Source organism: Blennius ocellaris, assembly GCF_963422515.1.
Source record: "Blennius ocellaris genome assembly, chromosome: 7".
NCBI lineage: Eukaryota > Metazoa > Chordata > Actinopteri > Blenniiformes > Blenniidae > Blennius > Blennius ocellaris.
The window spans coordinates 3,432,655-3,447,950 of record NC_137656.1 but is presented as its reverse complement, the minus strand read 5'-3'; the positions used below and the strand labels follow the sequence as shown (position 1 = coordinate 3,447,950).

Sequence of the window (15,296 nt, the reverse complement as noted above, 5' to 3'; positions counted from 1 at the left end):
AAAAAGAATCTGGGTGTTCGTTTGGCTAATCACTCCGATTTCGTATCATTTGTGTACATTGCAGTGTAACTACGGGGTGTTCATAAAGCGGCCACGACACAATCTGCTTTATTTACCAAAACACGACTCATTTTGTTTTGTAAACTAAGTGAGATACTGTGATTTCGCCCCAAAGTGTAGCGCCATTCGTGCAAAATTTTGTTGCGCCAATGACAGCCTATCACAGTCTTTCACAAACACCACCATCAACCGCCGACGTAACTTGAGACAGTATTTCCTTCCATATAAACTGTAATAGCAAGGAAACCCCACCCACTGCTGGGTGTCACACTGAGTCTAAATGTGTCAAGGAGCAAATCGGTCTGGACACTGGCTGGGGGGCGTCAGAGCGCGCAGCACCGGGGGCTAGGGTTATCCCAGGGAAAACACCCGGAGATAAACTAAGAACAGTGTGAAAGTGTTGAAATAGAATGTGTTTAGTCATTTGGAATATTCAAAAGGGGTTCACCGTGCCCTTTTAAGAGCTGCGTTAAAGTGTAACCTGATTACCCTCGTGCGTAAAAGTTAATTTTTCATCTTGGATGCCATGCGCAGCATTTCCAAACTGTGCGTCCCAGGCGAAGTGTCACGAGCCTTTCCGGCGACAGTGACGGATGCGGTACATCACGGGACTCTCCTGTCCGGGCCCCCTCTGTTCCCGGTGGTCCCCGTGTCTTCCAGACGATCCTCGAATACCGGCGCGGAGCCGCTGATCCACACGCCCCTATCGGAGCAGTCCGCGATACTTTGTCGGCCTCTCGAAACGATGGAAAGCGAGGAGATGACAGAGGATGAACCCAAAGTTTATTTGGAAGCCAGCGACCTCTGGAGACAGTTCCACAAATGCGGCACCGAGATGGTCATCACAAAATCTGGGAGGTGAGTGTTTGACATTTACGCACGGATTGAAACGTGAGCGACGGCACGCTTTACCCTGTCTCCGGTTCTTTTTCTCCGCAGGCGCATGTTTCCCCCGCTCAAGGCCCGGTGCAGCGGGATGGACAGAAAAGCCAAGTACATCCTCCTGATGGACATCGTGGCGGCGGATGAATGCAGATATAAATTTCATAACTCGCGCTGGATGGTGGCGGGGAAGGCGGATCCGGAGATGCCCAAACGGATGTACATCCACCCGGACAGTCCGGCCACGGGCGAGCAGTGGATGTCCAAAGTGGTCAACTTCCACAAGCTGAAACTGACCAACAACATATCCGACAAGCATGGATTCGTAAGTGTTGTTTAGAGCACTTTTAATTGATTTATTTAAAAAAGTTGAAAAGTTGTTGAAGTGCGAGGCGCGCTTCTTGTGACCTTTTGCGTTCAATGCAGTCACGGGATATAACTGAATAGAATAGGCTTTATTGTAAATGTACAATTAGGTAAAACGGTATATATGAAAAAGTTCCAAATATATAGATGATAAACAGGTTGTAGTCAACACTTTTCTTTTATGCAAGAGTGATTCAGCAAATACGTAAAGAAACGCATACAAATAGTTAAATGTAAAATACCCACATTCAGGTTTGTCAATTGATCTAGAATCAAATTTACATTTGACATTTTTTTGGAAGTCTTTATTGGCTTTGTAGACCACTACACAGCCATATTCATATTTAAAAGAACTTTAAATTCCTTTTAATTTTCATCCTGTCCTATTTGATATTTAACTTTCTTTCATATTTATTCTGCGTGTAGCAATGCTTGATGGAATTTTCAACTAATCATGTATCTCATCAATTATTTCTATTCTATTCTATTCTATTCTATTCTGTACATTTGAAGTAGTTAGTTGTGTTGCTCTAGGATCCATTAAAGGAAAATAAGAACACTTTCTTATTATTGAATGGTTTAAAAAAATGCCAATATGTACAAAAAAAGTTGCTTTGAAATCAGTTCAGGAATGTTTAAAAAAATTTACGTTATGAAGGAAGGTGTTACATGGACACTATTTCACATGTGTTTGTGTGTTTGCAATTCTTGCAATTAATACATTGACTTGGTTTTTCTGTTTAATTTCTAGACCATTCTCAACTCAATGCACAAATACCAACCCAGGTTTCATGTGGTGAAGGCAAACGACATCCTGAAACTGCCCTACAGCACTTTTCGGACCTACATCTTTGCCGAGACAGAATTCATCGCTGTGACCGCTTACCAAAACGACAAGGTGAGTGTCCACAAAAGATACGTTTGTGGGGAAATCGTTCAGATTTAAGCAAAAGAAACGTGACTCAAACAGTTGTGTCTTCTTCGTATCTTTTATTAGATCACGCAACTGAAAATAGACAATAATCCCTTTGCGAAGGGGTTTCGGGACACCGGCAATGGAAGGAGGGAAAAGAGGCAAGTCACTCTTACAAATTTAATTTTTATTCAGTCATGTTCATTTTATTCACTCAGAGTTTTTGAATGAATACAAAACATTTCTTCTTATGGATGGGGTTGAGAAGCGTGTGCAGCTTTCGCATGCAGAAATGCATAATGCCACATTTTAGGGTTTTTCCACCAGCTGAAACAATAGCTTAGCTGAATAGTCATATACAACGAATATTAATATTGTGATTTTTAGGATTCTTTGTAATTTTTCTGTAATAATTAGATGTAAAAATATAAATAGATATGAAACAATGCAAATAAAACACTCTTTACAATCTCCATGGTTTTAAAAGTGTCATGCAATGCATGACTGTCAGGATTGTAGAGGATTAACTGTAGAAAATACCAATTATTTAATTACTTTAGTAAAAAAAACTGTCTCAAGATGCTGCTCGGTACACAGTACACCTCTAAATAATGAGTTGGTTTGAGTCATAGTAATAGTGGTGGATTTTTCAGTTTCTTGCAGACTCTGGAAGGCTTTGCCAACATTCAGACTACATTTTACGTCAATAACAATGTTAAAATCAATTTTTCATTAAATATGGGTACATTAATATCCTTATGAGATTAGAAAAAGTGTTGACACAATTTGAATAAAGCAAATAAAAAAGGAAATAGTGTGCATTTAGCATGGTTGTATTGCAGCAGGTAAACATGACGTGTGCCGATCTGTTCATTTTGAGTAAACATAGGGCCCGTTGTCATGGCAATGATTTCAAGCGAAAACGCAAAGGTTTCATTTGGCTTTGAGCGTCTGCTTACATGATATCGGTGCTCTGAGCCACTGCTTTTCTTAAAAAACTTTTTGCAAACAGCTGCCCTCGTAGAACTTTTTAAAAATCCCTGGGCTCTGTTCTTTAGATTGAAACTACGGTGACCGAGAAGAGCCAATGTCACAATGCCACAGCAAAATTCCATAACACGAATAAAGTGCCTCAGCCAGTGAAACTTTTAAAATTATTGATGCTCGTTCTTTTGTGTTTTCTTGTTTTATCAGGAAACTGCAACACTCATCACCAAAGTCTAAAGAGATGCGGATGACTGACATGAATCATGAACATATTATAGTTTCTTCTCCACAATATTCAGAAAATTCCAAGTCTTCAGGTGCAAAACACGGATCTTTCAGCATTTACTGTTAAAATCATGATTTTTAATTAAACACTGTTGGTTTCCATAAAGGAATTAAAAACTAACGTTTTCATCTCTGGCTTCGTTTTCTGTAAGATGCCAACGAAAGCGAGAGCGACAGAGACGAAAATGTCGAGGATGATTCTGGAAAACCCCACAAGGAAACAGAAACTGTGTCATTGGTTTCCACTCCGGAGCAGGCTGTTCAGACTGCAGCGGAGACCCGCAGAGAAATGGACCTCAAAGAGAACCGTGTCGTCGGCGTATCGACGGAGCGGGCGAGCAAAGAGACGGACGAGGAACGACTGTGCAAACTACACAGCGTTTTGCCACGCAGCTGTGTTTACTCTCCGGACTCGCATCCAAACGTCCGATACCTTCACCCGGCTCAGGTGAACAGCTGGTACGACACCGTGGGGCCTTGTGGGCTGGGGATGGGGGCTCCCGCCGGGACCCCGGTCCCCAACAGCATTCATCGTCACGCCCTGGTGCAGGTAAACGACAATACTTTAAGTTCTTATTGAAGGCAATTACTGACTGAGTTATCTTAAACACAGATGCACTAAGTCAGGCTTTACTTATCCAAGTGATATTGCTATAATCTGTCTCCTAAAATCCATCAGAAACTTGGAACCAAAAATATAGAAGGTATCAGAAACAAAAGACAAATCAAACAAAATGAAACATGTTTTGTCTCTTATGGCTTTTCCACCATGGATATTGATATTAATTATTACTCTTTTTGCAGCATTTTCAATGTTTCCATAGTTACAAAATGTATTACTCATTTTTCTTTAAAATGTAAACACAATAAAAACAACAACCAAGTAAATAATATAAAACACTGATTGTTGTCAAGAATGTAGAAATCCAACAATAAATAAGATCCTCATGATAATTATCTTTGCCAGCTTGAGAATTGTGAATAAATTTGACTTATACAGTGCTCTCCCACCAGGTAAGAAGTCCCCAAAACACTTTACACTGTTAATCACATTCACAGATTCACACACTAATAGAGGCGGCTGCTTTGTGAGGCACTCGGTCCATCCATTGGCAGCAGTTTGGGGTTCAGTGTTGCGCTCAAGGACACGTGGACAGATGGAGATGGGAAAAGATAACCAGTAACCATCCAATTGAGAGACAACCGCTCTACTAACCGCACACACATTGAGGCGGTACTGAGCTGTAATGGAAAACCACCAAAACCTGGCATGAGTTGAGGTTTCCCAACCTGGGGAGGCTACTATCAATAGCAGACCTGGCAACCAGCCGGTGCTGGACGTAGACCAGCGGTTGGCTTTACTGTGATGGGCAATTTGAGGTTTCCACAAACCTTATGGGAGGCAATTGTGGAAAAAAGAAAACATTGAAAGCCCCTGGTCCATGTCAGGAGTGGTGAGAAATGGTGGGTAGGTGAGATTGTGTTCTTGAGCTGCACGTGTTCACAAGGCTGTGGAGAGAGCGAGCACTTCATGTCGTGTTCACAGGATAAATTTGTTATTATAGCCTCAGGTTAGTCAACGATCTGGATCCAGCAACATTACCTTTCAAGCAGACAGAGATTTGGTCCCGTCTTCATTTTTGTTTTCATTTTGAGTGTCCATTTACACTGAAAACACGACTTCTTGGAAATGGCTCCCAAGGTGGAGCGTTTTGAAAACGTTCCGTCTCCGTGAAAATGGGGGAAAATGCAACTTTTCTGAAACGCTGCTACGGTGCAGGCAGACCACGCCCGTAGTAAACAATCATTCTCCACATGCAACAATGGAGGCTTAACCCAACTTTGTGGTCTGTCCATACAATTGTCTATGTTCTGCTCGCTATTGTTCATGTGTACAGCGTGTTGTTCTCTGTGTGTGGTTTCATTACGGACATGACCATCAGCGCCATCTAGTGGACTGGCGTGCTAATTGCATTGTTTTCAGTGTTTCAGTTGTATCCATATTAACGGACATCATTTTGCAAATTTTTCTAAGGTTAAAATGCATAAATGATGTGTTTTCACTTGTATACTGTTGTCATGTCAATGGGGCTTTAGAAATACTCGGGTTAATTAGAGATACAAGACAATTGATTTGAATCCACAGACACATATATGTAATACAAGAAGAGTTTAACATCAGTATTGTAGTTTCGTTCAATCCATCAGCATTGAGAAACAGGCCCAGACTGTCTCGTCATTCATCCATTCATGCATGTATGCTCCTCCTGTTTGCAGGACTTGATGAGCCGCTCTCACTTCGGAGGTTTCCTGTTCTACCCGTACTCCAGCGTGTCCGCGGGATCAGCCCACTACCTCATCCCACCGCCACTTTCCAGAGTGGACTTTAGAGGCTCGCCAAGTATCCACAGCCTGGATTACTTCTCTTCTCCGTTAGTGCAGTCCCCCGTTTCCTCTGTGGCGGGTGTCAGTTTCAAATATCTGACCCCAGAACTTGTAACGCCTCCGGTGACGGAGCGGAAAAGCCCAGCGGAGGAGACGGGTCTGAGTCCAGCCGGGGAAGGTACTGACTTCTGACAGGCTGCTGCTTTAAAGTGTCCCTGCATGCAGCTGTCTGCTCCAAACTGAACCTTCAGACGTTTAAGATCTCATACATGTTGCAAACACGACTCAAAAGTGAGAGATAGAAGAAGCAGTGTCTTTCATCAAGGTTTATGACAAACATCGGAAGTTATCATTGACATTAGAGGGTACCGAGTCAATCTCATGGAAGCTGGAGATTCAGAAAGTGCTTATTTGGTTTGTTGTACTTTTCTGCAAAGTCGACAGTGTTCTTTGAATGCAGTTTACCAGAATGAAGCCAGTATCAGTTAACCAAACGAATACCTCAGTAGCAAACTGTTAACATGTTTCTAATGATACAGTTTAAACGATATTATGAGAAAAGTTATTTGGCAGCTTATGTCCCGTGCACGCATGCGTGCACACACACACACACACACACACACACACACACACACACACACACACACACACACACACACACACACACACACACAATTCAGTTTCTTGCAAAATGGTGAAATAAAGAAAAAATATCAAACGGTGTCTCTTGATTTCAGTTTCTTAAAAGTTTCACACAGTGGAGCAGTGGTTAGCACTCTCGCCTCACAGAGAGATGCTTCCTCCCACAATCTAAAAACATGCATGTGAGGTTAATTGGTGACCCTTAGTTGTCCCTTGGTGTGAATGTGAGTGTGCGTGGTTGTTTGTCTGTTTATCCTATGATAGACTCACCCATAGTTAACTTTTAATGGCTCCAGCACCCCGCGACCCTGAACAGGACGAAGCGATACAGACTGCCGCCATGTCACATTAGGGGTCATGTAAGATGGGTCCCGTTTCGATGACCACAAAAATGAGTGGGGGCTGTTTACATGAGAACAGTACACTGCAACCAAGACTTTTTTTTAATAGCAGATCCCAAGGTCAAATATTTCTTTGGCCGCCGCGATTTCAGACTGCCGGAGGCCATAACGTGCGGTTACTGCATATGTGCACCGCCACAAGAGTAAATAGTTCTTTCTGGTCATGCACGAGTAACAAACATGGCGATATTGATAGTTAAAACTCACCTCTAATAACATCCAATTAGTCATCTCTTCATACGAATCTGGATACTTTCTATTTTGTTCACATTTCTAGTGTGTTGTTCTCTGCACACACATACGGTTTCATTCCAAAAAAACAAAACAAAAACCAAGCATACTAACGACATTGTTGTCAGATTTTCAGCTGCTGCAGTGTAAACGTAGCACTTTTCTTTAATGGACAAGATGTTGTCACTTAAAACCTTATGTTCATGCAGCATATTTTTCTTACTTCCCACGAGTAATGACTTCACTCGTAGCAGTCTGTAGCAGAATGACAGGTGGATTTGAATCCTGTTTAATATTAAGAGTTGTGCACATATTTCCAAAATTCAACCCATTATGTGTCCTATTATTATTATTATTATTATTATTATTGTTGTCATTATTATTATTATCATCATTATTACTATTACTATCGTTATTATTATTATTATTATCGTTATTATCATCGTTGTTTTTGAGGCGGAAGTAGAACTCTTCCCAGTACCAGTCACGTAACTAGTGACGTCATCACGTCGGCAGCTGGACGCTTCCCGTGTCGCCATGAGCGACAACAACCTTATAAATCAGGATTCTACGCGTTGTAAGGGAGAAACATGATTTCTGTCAGCTATATTCTGCTCTGCGGGCAGTTCCTGTTGCTTCTTACGGTGATATTACTCCAATGCCTGGAAGGAATCCACTCGCAGAACTCGACCACGGCGGCGGAGCCTCCGTCCGCCGCCTCCCCCGGCCCGGGATTCACCGAGCGGGGAGCCACCGAGAGAGGAGCCGCCGGACCGGGAGCCACCGAGCCGCCGTTCAGCGAGCAGCCCGAGGTCGCCAACACCGAGACACCGACCGACAGTGTGAATTATACCGAGCTGTATGAGTACAACCCGCCGTCTCCTGTCGTCCTCTGCAGATACCTGTAAGTACAGTTAGCATGTTAGCTTCAGCTGATGCTAAAAGACGCCTCAAATCAACTTTATTTGTAATTTAACATGGACAGAATGTCAAAACAAGCCCAGATGTGGAGTTGAATTTGCACAAGATATTCATACTCGAAATGATCAATCAGAGGATTTCGTCATAAAATTCACAATATAATCACAGTGATTATCTATATATAACGTATACATCTACAGAAAGTCACAAAATTGCCACAAAACTATTCAAAAATGACCCAAAATTTCATTCAACCGTCTAAAATCGGCGAATATACGAGATAAAAAAAAAAATCAAATGACCTGGAAAGACCCCAAATCACAGCAATCAGGGAATGATTTGCCAAAATATGGCACAAGATTAGCATTAGGAAACCCCACCATCGTTACTGAATCAGCCCTAATTGTATTGTTCTGTTTGTTTCACTACATTTTGCTCATTTTATGTTTTCTCTTATTTCACGATGAAGACCGGATGAGTTTGTGTACTGTCAGGACCCCGTGGACCACGCAGGCAACTACAGTGCTTACCAGGAGCTGGGCCACGGCTGTGTTGGGGTACGTTCTGATTCCGAATATGTAGCGAGTGCTGACCGCGGTAGAAACTGAACTGTGTTTTGTCTTCTGCTTTCAGTGGGGCGGTCAAACCAAAAAGGAGGTGAACCACACACCGGTGATCTGCACGGCGCTGGATGACATTGAATGTGCCGGATCCAGAGAGTTCCTCCGAGGGAAAGTACCCTGCATCAAGTGAGACACACACATACACACACGTCTCTGGGTGTTACAATTATTAAAAACTGAATGTAGATTGCATTTGATGGTTTGGGGTTTTTTCTTCATGCTGAGGGAAACTTAACATAACTTTGTGACCGTTTGCAGAGCCTTGACGAAAGAACGAGGAAGCACTGAACACAATTTTTAAGCAAATGCAGGCTATTAATACCCATTTTATCCAGAGATAGGTCGTTTGGTGACAAAGCGTATGACGGCTAACACAGAACTAACTGTTCAGGTCATCAGTTCATCACAGGGAAACGCAGTCACCTCTGTAGATTTGCTATTATGATTTTCTTTGGATTGTGAGAGGAACCGATAGTACTGTATCGTGTGCAAATTAGAGAATTAAAGAAAAAAGAATAATTGAAAAACCTGTTCGTCGTTGCTAAATGTTGAGGTGTAATATTTGACAGTATTAATGACATCTGTAATATTTCCTTCAGTTGGTCAACAACCTCTCAGTCGAAACGAATCTAAAGCTGATGTGTTGACATCCTGCACCTTTCCAACATCCACCACTAGAGGGCAATGTGTACTCATGTATGTAAGACCCCGGCCCCACGAGCTCCTGTGCGTTCAAAGCAGCTTTCGTCAGTCTAATCGCTATAGAAACCAAACAGACGGGAGAGCATCTCCTGAACAAAGACTCCACAGAAGTCCAGGAGGACGAGGACAAACGCCACCTCTAATGTGTCGAGAGTACGGAGCAGGTGCTCTCCTGCACTCCTCGTGTTCTCCACTCTCACTTTTTCATAAACGCAGGGGCTCCCATCTCTGTGTAAACGGGTGAAAATGACACTTAAATGAAAACGCTGGAGACCTTTCTCCTTGTAGATGACGGAAACGCTGCTACTGGACACGCGCGCCACTGTGGAAGTAAATCGTTTTTTCTGTGAGTAGATGGACAAGAACAGCAGTAACAGCCTCCAGAGTGTCACGACTCCCAGTCCATATTCTCCTTGGACTTGGTATGTCTTCTAACTGCTGTTGACAAGAATTTTTAAGATGCAAAAAAAATACAGTTTGTCATGAGCCGAAGCTTGAAGAACTCCATGTCGTTCAGTCAGAGACCGGCTGTCTGCCCACACACAAAAAAAACCCTTCTTTTTTCTGGTTATTTTTAAATTCTATATTCACAATACACAATACCTGAATTCTAGCTGTGTTGGGATGAATGAGATGCAGTTTGGGGAATCCAAGCAAGTTTCAGTCTGTCAGACACTTTTCTTGTACTTGAATCCAATTTCAATCACCCCCCCCCCTGTTAGCTTTAGCATAGCGTATGCTATAAAACTAATTACTGGCAGTATGGAAGAGGTCCAACTGGAATTAGCATGAGACGCATCCACAGAAGTTGTGATTAGGATTAGCAGCCTCACATAACATTTTTTTTTTTAAATTAATGTCATTTTTTTGTTTTTAATACACTGTTGAACATATAAAGTACAAACAAACAAAAACTAGAAGGAATAAATATTGAACATATCTGCTATATCGGCTCAAATAAAGCAGCCTACATCAAAATTACATAATGATGTCAAACGTTTGGTATTCAAAGTACAGAGGTTGTGCAAGTCGGGCAAATTTGTCCGCAGACACACTTTCATAGGAAGCAATAAATGGCAGCCATTGATCGTAAATTTTTTTGATTAACAATATCCTGCATGTTGGAGATTTATCACAGATGTTTTGTCACAGGTTGTAAATCTGGATCCAATATCCAGTTTATAGAGCATCTTCCTCCCGCTCAGATCCAGATTATGGAGCATCATCTTCTCATTATCTATGTAATTTTGAGAAATTTAAGGCAGCAAAAGTGTGCTATTTAAAAAACAAAAAAAAAGAAACAAAACCTTTCCCTGTTCAATCCACCTGGACTATTCGCGGTGCGTTTTTTTGACAACATGAAGCATGTCGAGGTTTGCTTACTGTTGTTGTTGTTGTTGTTTACCAGATACACGGGGCACTACTTCATCACCACCCTCCTGTACTCCTTCTTCCTGGGCTGCTTCGGAGTGGATCGCTTCTGCCTGGGCCACACCGGCACGGCGGTGGGGAAGCTGCTGACGCTGGGCGGCCTGGGGATCTGGTGGTTCGTGGACCTGATCCTGCTCATCACCGGCGGCCTCATGCCCAGCGACTACAGCAACTGGTGCACGTACTACTGATACTTAATCAGCCCGGCCCGGGATTACTCCAGGGACTGAGCTCTGCCTCGAGCAATGTTTCAGGGCTGTAGGGGGGTTATCAGGAAGAGGGATCCGGGGGAGCCTCCTTGAAGGGCTCCCCCCGCAGGGCCTCCCTCGAGACTCGGCGAGGAATAATCCAAAGACGTTTAATTGAATCCACTTCCTGCTTTAAGAGCGCGTACCAGTCGCACTGGCAGGCTTTTACCACGACCTCGGCCGTGATGGTTCAGTTTCTATTTGCACCTTCTGCTTGTGTTCAGTTTAGCTTCATGCGTGACAGACCCAAGAGCATGTGTCGCCTCTGCGGTGAGTAGAAATGCCGTCACACCAGTGGCTTGTGGTCACCAGCTGAACCCGGCAGGGATTTATTTTGGATTGTGGAAGAAAGCTGGAGGGGGAGATGTGAACTCAAGACGCGAGCGTCAGAATTTCCCATCCGTCATCTAAACCCACGGGTCATGTTGTGAGGTGGAGCCCATCCAAACTCGTCTTTGGCTTGTTAAGGAAGTATCTGCAGAGCCCCAGCAAAGAACATGCAAACCCCCCCCCCCCCCCCCCCCCCCCCACCGAGGTCCTGGTGTGAACCCGCGTTACGAACGAGTTCCACGTGGCCATAATGATGTGGCTCGTCACAGAATAAGCAGCTCAAAGCGACTTTATCCACGCAAGACTTTTCCAAGGAGTCTGAAAAACAAAAGGCAACATTTAGCACCACAATTAAGACAAAAAGTGAAGGATCAAAGATTACTGAAGTGAAGACATGAAACTTTAATAAGTCTTGTTTAGAAAAGATGTGTGCTGTGCAAGACTGTTTGATCGCCATGGCAACACGTCCGCGGGAATCACAACGCCGGAGCTCGGGCGGTGACCTTATTTTCTGATCCTCTGCTTTGAAAAGCTCGTGAAGTGAGAGAAAGTTGTTGACTATCGGTGGTTTCCTCTCCGTGGTCGCGCATAGAGCAGATTCTCCTTTTTTCAGCGTCTTTGTTTCACTTCTAGTCTGTAAAGCTCACGTTTGGTTATTTCTTTACTTTGTGACACCAAACAAACTGAGAAAAACCAACCTAACTTTTTATTACATTTTTGATTTTCTGCACTGTAAACACAACAAATCCCAGTGTTGACGTAAAAACACGACGTTGGCCACATGTATTCCCTCCATTTCTAATTACTGAAGCATTTGGAAAGTTCTAGACCAAACAGACAAAAACACACAAGAGCGAGCAGCGTGAGGGACGACTGGAAAACAGAAGGATGATTGAGTCTCCTGAAGGGTTAATTTTTTATTTATTTATTTATTTTTAAATCAAAGTTTCCAGAGCAAAACATTAAGCAAACAGCAAATACTTGACAAGTTAAACACATTGTGGTTCTAAAATAATCCTCATCACAAACCCCTATGGCTTTTTCTTCCACTGCGTGACGTCCAAGATCAAACAAAAGCTCTGAGATCCCAGTGTCTTGAAAGACGTACGTCATAAATGATCACTCAGCCCCTTTGACTTTGACTTTATAGAGTTTTAAGATTACCTGAACGTTCAGTCGCTGTACAACTGAATTGACAAAACGCTTTGGGAGTTCACTGCGTTTCTAACGATTACATAACGATTCTGGTTATGTAATGATGAAAGGCAAACTTTGTTAGGGAGCCATTTAGACTGACTGTTATTTTACTAGGTTTTCATAGTTTAGATCAGACAAGAACGCAGCTGTATATCACGACGACACTCAAAAGCAGAAGCTTCGCCGCCTGAAGGAACATTCTTGGCCGCCTCGCAACCTCACCTGTATCGAGAAGTCTCGTTTAATCACCCAAAGCTAAAGAGAGACTGAACTGCTTGAAAATCTTTGAGGTAATAAATGACAAACAAATAAAAGTCATTTTCTGCGAGTGTGAACTCGACAGCAGTTCGAATGTCCCGTCTTGGACTTTCTCTTCTCTTCTCTCACGTAAATCTTCCATGTCTTTTCCCAGCGGTTGTCAGGAACACTGCGCCGTGTCCTGAGGGCGACATCCCACCTCGCCACGCCGCTCCTCCAATCGGCCGGCCCGGCGTTGACCCTCCGCTTGCGTTCTGTACTTTCTGTACTTACACTTTTAATGCGTCTCATAACCCCGTCTCCTCGGCGAGGAGATGATTTAGATGTTTCCAGTATTAACTTGTGGCGACGCTTCGAATACGGCATAGCGGCACATTCCGGCGCTTCAGGCCGTGTTGTTGTTGTTGTCGGAGAGATCAGCCTTCTTTGCATTCAGCTGCAGAGCCTCCATCCCGCCCCGAAACGTCTCCGGCTGCCACCAAATTGGGATCTTTGTTCAGGTTTTTTTTTTGCTTCACATTAAAGCTCAGGTCTGACATTAAATATTCAAATCTTCCACTTTGTTAAATTCCTCGTCTTTACCTGAAGTCAAGGCTCCCTTTCACAGATAGATGGGGTCTCATTACCCGAGGACCCATAAAACCCTTTTAGCTCTCATCATAAAAGCTCAACTCCATTGTCAGGCTCATCGGCAATATGCTTTTAGCCGGCAATATACTTTTCAGCTGGCTAAACATCTTTTGTACAAGGAAGCATTAAAACACTACTTTCCATACTGCAATTTCCGACTTAATTCACAATAAGGCAATTTATGTGCTATTATGCCCCAGTGAAAAGATCTGAGCAGGCAGTCTTTAATCTGATTAATCCTTAAATCCAAATCCCAACTCTGCAGATTTGCTCCAATTCAGTAAAAAAAAACTGTTTGAGAACATTAAAGCTCTGAAAGTTTCACTTGTAAAATACTGTATATAAAGTCGATGCAGCCAGAAGGAGACTCTTTATCGTATGGTTGTGATTTTTCAAGGTGAACTCATTGCATTGTCTATTTATTTGCCTTGTTATGTTTCATGTGTGAGTTCAATAAAGACTTGATGTTACTGAGAACGTCTTCCCTTGAAAGTGCTTCTTATCTGGTGTTTAATGTGCATGCGAGCCCATCTTCAGCTCTTAAGTGGCTCCCCGACATATTCAGAAAATAAATTGTAAATTAACATTTTGTTTACATTTTAATTTCTTTGCATTGCTCATTGGATAAAAACATATAGTACAACAGCCAGAATAGCTTGAACGGACAAAAAATGAACATAAAAGCAAGAATTACTCAAATAATATTAAAGGTCCCATATCATGCAAAATCGACTTTCTACTGGTTTTCCTGCAGTAATCTGATTCCCCAAACCTGGAAATTACACTCCAGAAGTGAAGAAAGTCTGCCGTCTCATTCTCTGGCTTTAATTGTTTCCAAATCTAATCGCAAAGCGAACCATTGGTGACGTCACCAATGGTTTTTAGCTAAACCCAATTCAGATAGCCCCTCCCTTTGACCCGCCCACAAGCAGCAAGCGTCGCGCTGTTTTTTTTCACCTGGTGACTGCTGCAGGTGTTTACCTTCAGTGTAGAAAGGTACCGGTAAAGATATGAGCTAAACACACCAGAAGCACAGTTATTTATTTTATCAACGAGCAGAGGAGTGGAGTTTTACTGCCTTGGTCTGAGCCTGTGAGGACCCAGTCGATTAATTTTGTTTTTAATTGCTTTATTGTTGCTCCCAGCACTGAGGACTTTTTTCCCCCCACAACATGTACAGAATGACGCTGGGTTTGCTGCAAAACTTCGAATAAAGCAAACGTGGGAGATGTAAGTAAACTATTCTGATTTATATGCCTTTATATTCCGGTTCGAAGCACCGGGCTGGTGAGTTTGCAACACCCGATCCCACGTTTGTTTTGTTTGTTTGTTTATTGTGAAATATTGTTCATGTCTGCAAAGTTGTGTTGATAGAAACTGGAGATCAAATGTAGGCTTTGCAGAGTCTGAGGTCTGTGTATGGGCTTGATAATTGGGAGGTGATCCTGTTGTATATTTCTATGACTAAATGGAGGTTCAGGATATCCTTCTGTCTGCTACTAATTATGATAATTAATAGAGGATCATTAAATCATATGATCTCACATAAGGTCAGAGTCACCCAGGCTGGTCTGGCTAGTCATTTATTTGCTGTTAAAACAGCACATTTCTTTGTAAAGCAAATAGTCAGTGCTGCTGATGAACATCTTCAGACACACAATATGTTTTACTAACATTCTGAAACGTCCTGCTGCAGCAGCAGAGTCAGAACTTCTTCAGGAGCTTCTCTTTCTGGGTCACATTCTGGTTCTTATTGGTTTGGTTGAAACGCTTTTCTCCATCATGCAGTGACAGATAGAATGTA

At 42.6% G+C, this 15,296-nt stretch overlaps 2 protein-coding genes across 2 annotated transcripts; both read left to right on the top strand.

Annotated features, from left to right (window-relative positions):
- The first annotated feature begins 401 nt into the window (after positions 1 to 401).
- On the top strand, positions 402 to 6,535 carry LOC308132349 (uncharacterized protein). The gene is made up of 7 exons (XM_080499415.1): positions 402 to 918; positions 1,000 to 1,267; positions 2,060 to 2,206; positions 2,306 to 2,382; positions 3,416 to 3,525; positions 3,646 to 4,043; positions 5,771 to 6,535. Exons 1-7 carry the CDS (start codon positions 587 to 589, stop codon positions 6,068 to 6,070), a joined length of 1,632 nt encoding a protein of 543 aa, XP_080355541.1. The 5' UTR covers positions 402 to 586; the 3' UTR covers positions 6,071 to 6,535.
- Positions 6,536 to 7,661: 1,126 nt separating this feature from the next.
- tm2d2 (TM2 domain containing 2) lies at positions 7,662 to 13,963 on the top strand. Its single transcript, XM_080498841.1, has 4 exons — positions 7,662 to 8,056; positions 8,543 to 8,630; positions 8,707 to 8,822; positions 10,807 to 13,963. Exons 1-4 carry the CDS (start codon positions 7,743 to 7,745, stop codon positions 11,018 to 11,020), a joined length of 732 nt encoding a protein of 243 aa, XP_080354967.1. The 5' UTR covers positions 7,662 to 7,742; the 3' UTR covers positions 11,021 to 13,963.
- The last annotated feature ends 1,333 nt before the right edge of the window (positions 13,964 to 15,296 follow it).

Excerpts from the sequence above, each read along its gene's own strand:
- tm2d2 (XM_080498841.1), top strand. The coding sequence starts at position 7,743 with ATGATTTCTGTCAGCTATATTCTGCTCTGCGGGCAGTTCCTGTTGCTT. Across the intron at positions 8,057-8,542 it reads GTCGTCCTCTGCAGATACCT|ACCGGATGAGTTTGTGTACT; the intron begins GTAAGTACAGTT and ends TTCACGATGAAG. Across the intron at positions 8,823-10,806 it reads GGGAAAGTACCCTGCATCAA|ATACACGGGGCACTACTTCA; the intron begins GTGAGACACACA and ends GTTGTTTACCAG.
- LOC308132349 (XM_080499415.1), top strand. The coding sequence starts at position 587 with ATGCGCAGCATTTCCAAACTGTGCGTCCCAGGCGAAGTGTCACGAGCC. Across the intron at positions 2,207-2,305 it reads CCGCTTACCAAAACGACAAG|ATCACGCAACTGAAAATAGA; the intron begins GTGAGTGTCCAC and ends ATCTTTTATTAG. Across the intron at positions 4,044-5,770 it reads ATCGTCACGCCCTGGTGCAG|GACTTGATGAGCCGCTCTCA; the intron begins GTAAACGACAAT and ends TCCTGTTTGCAG.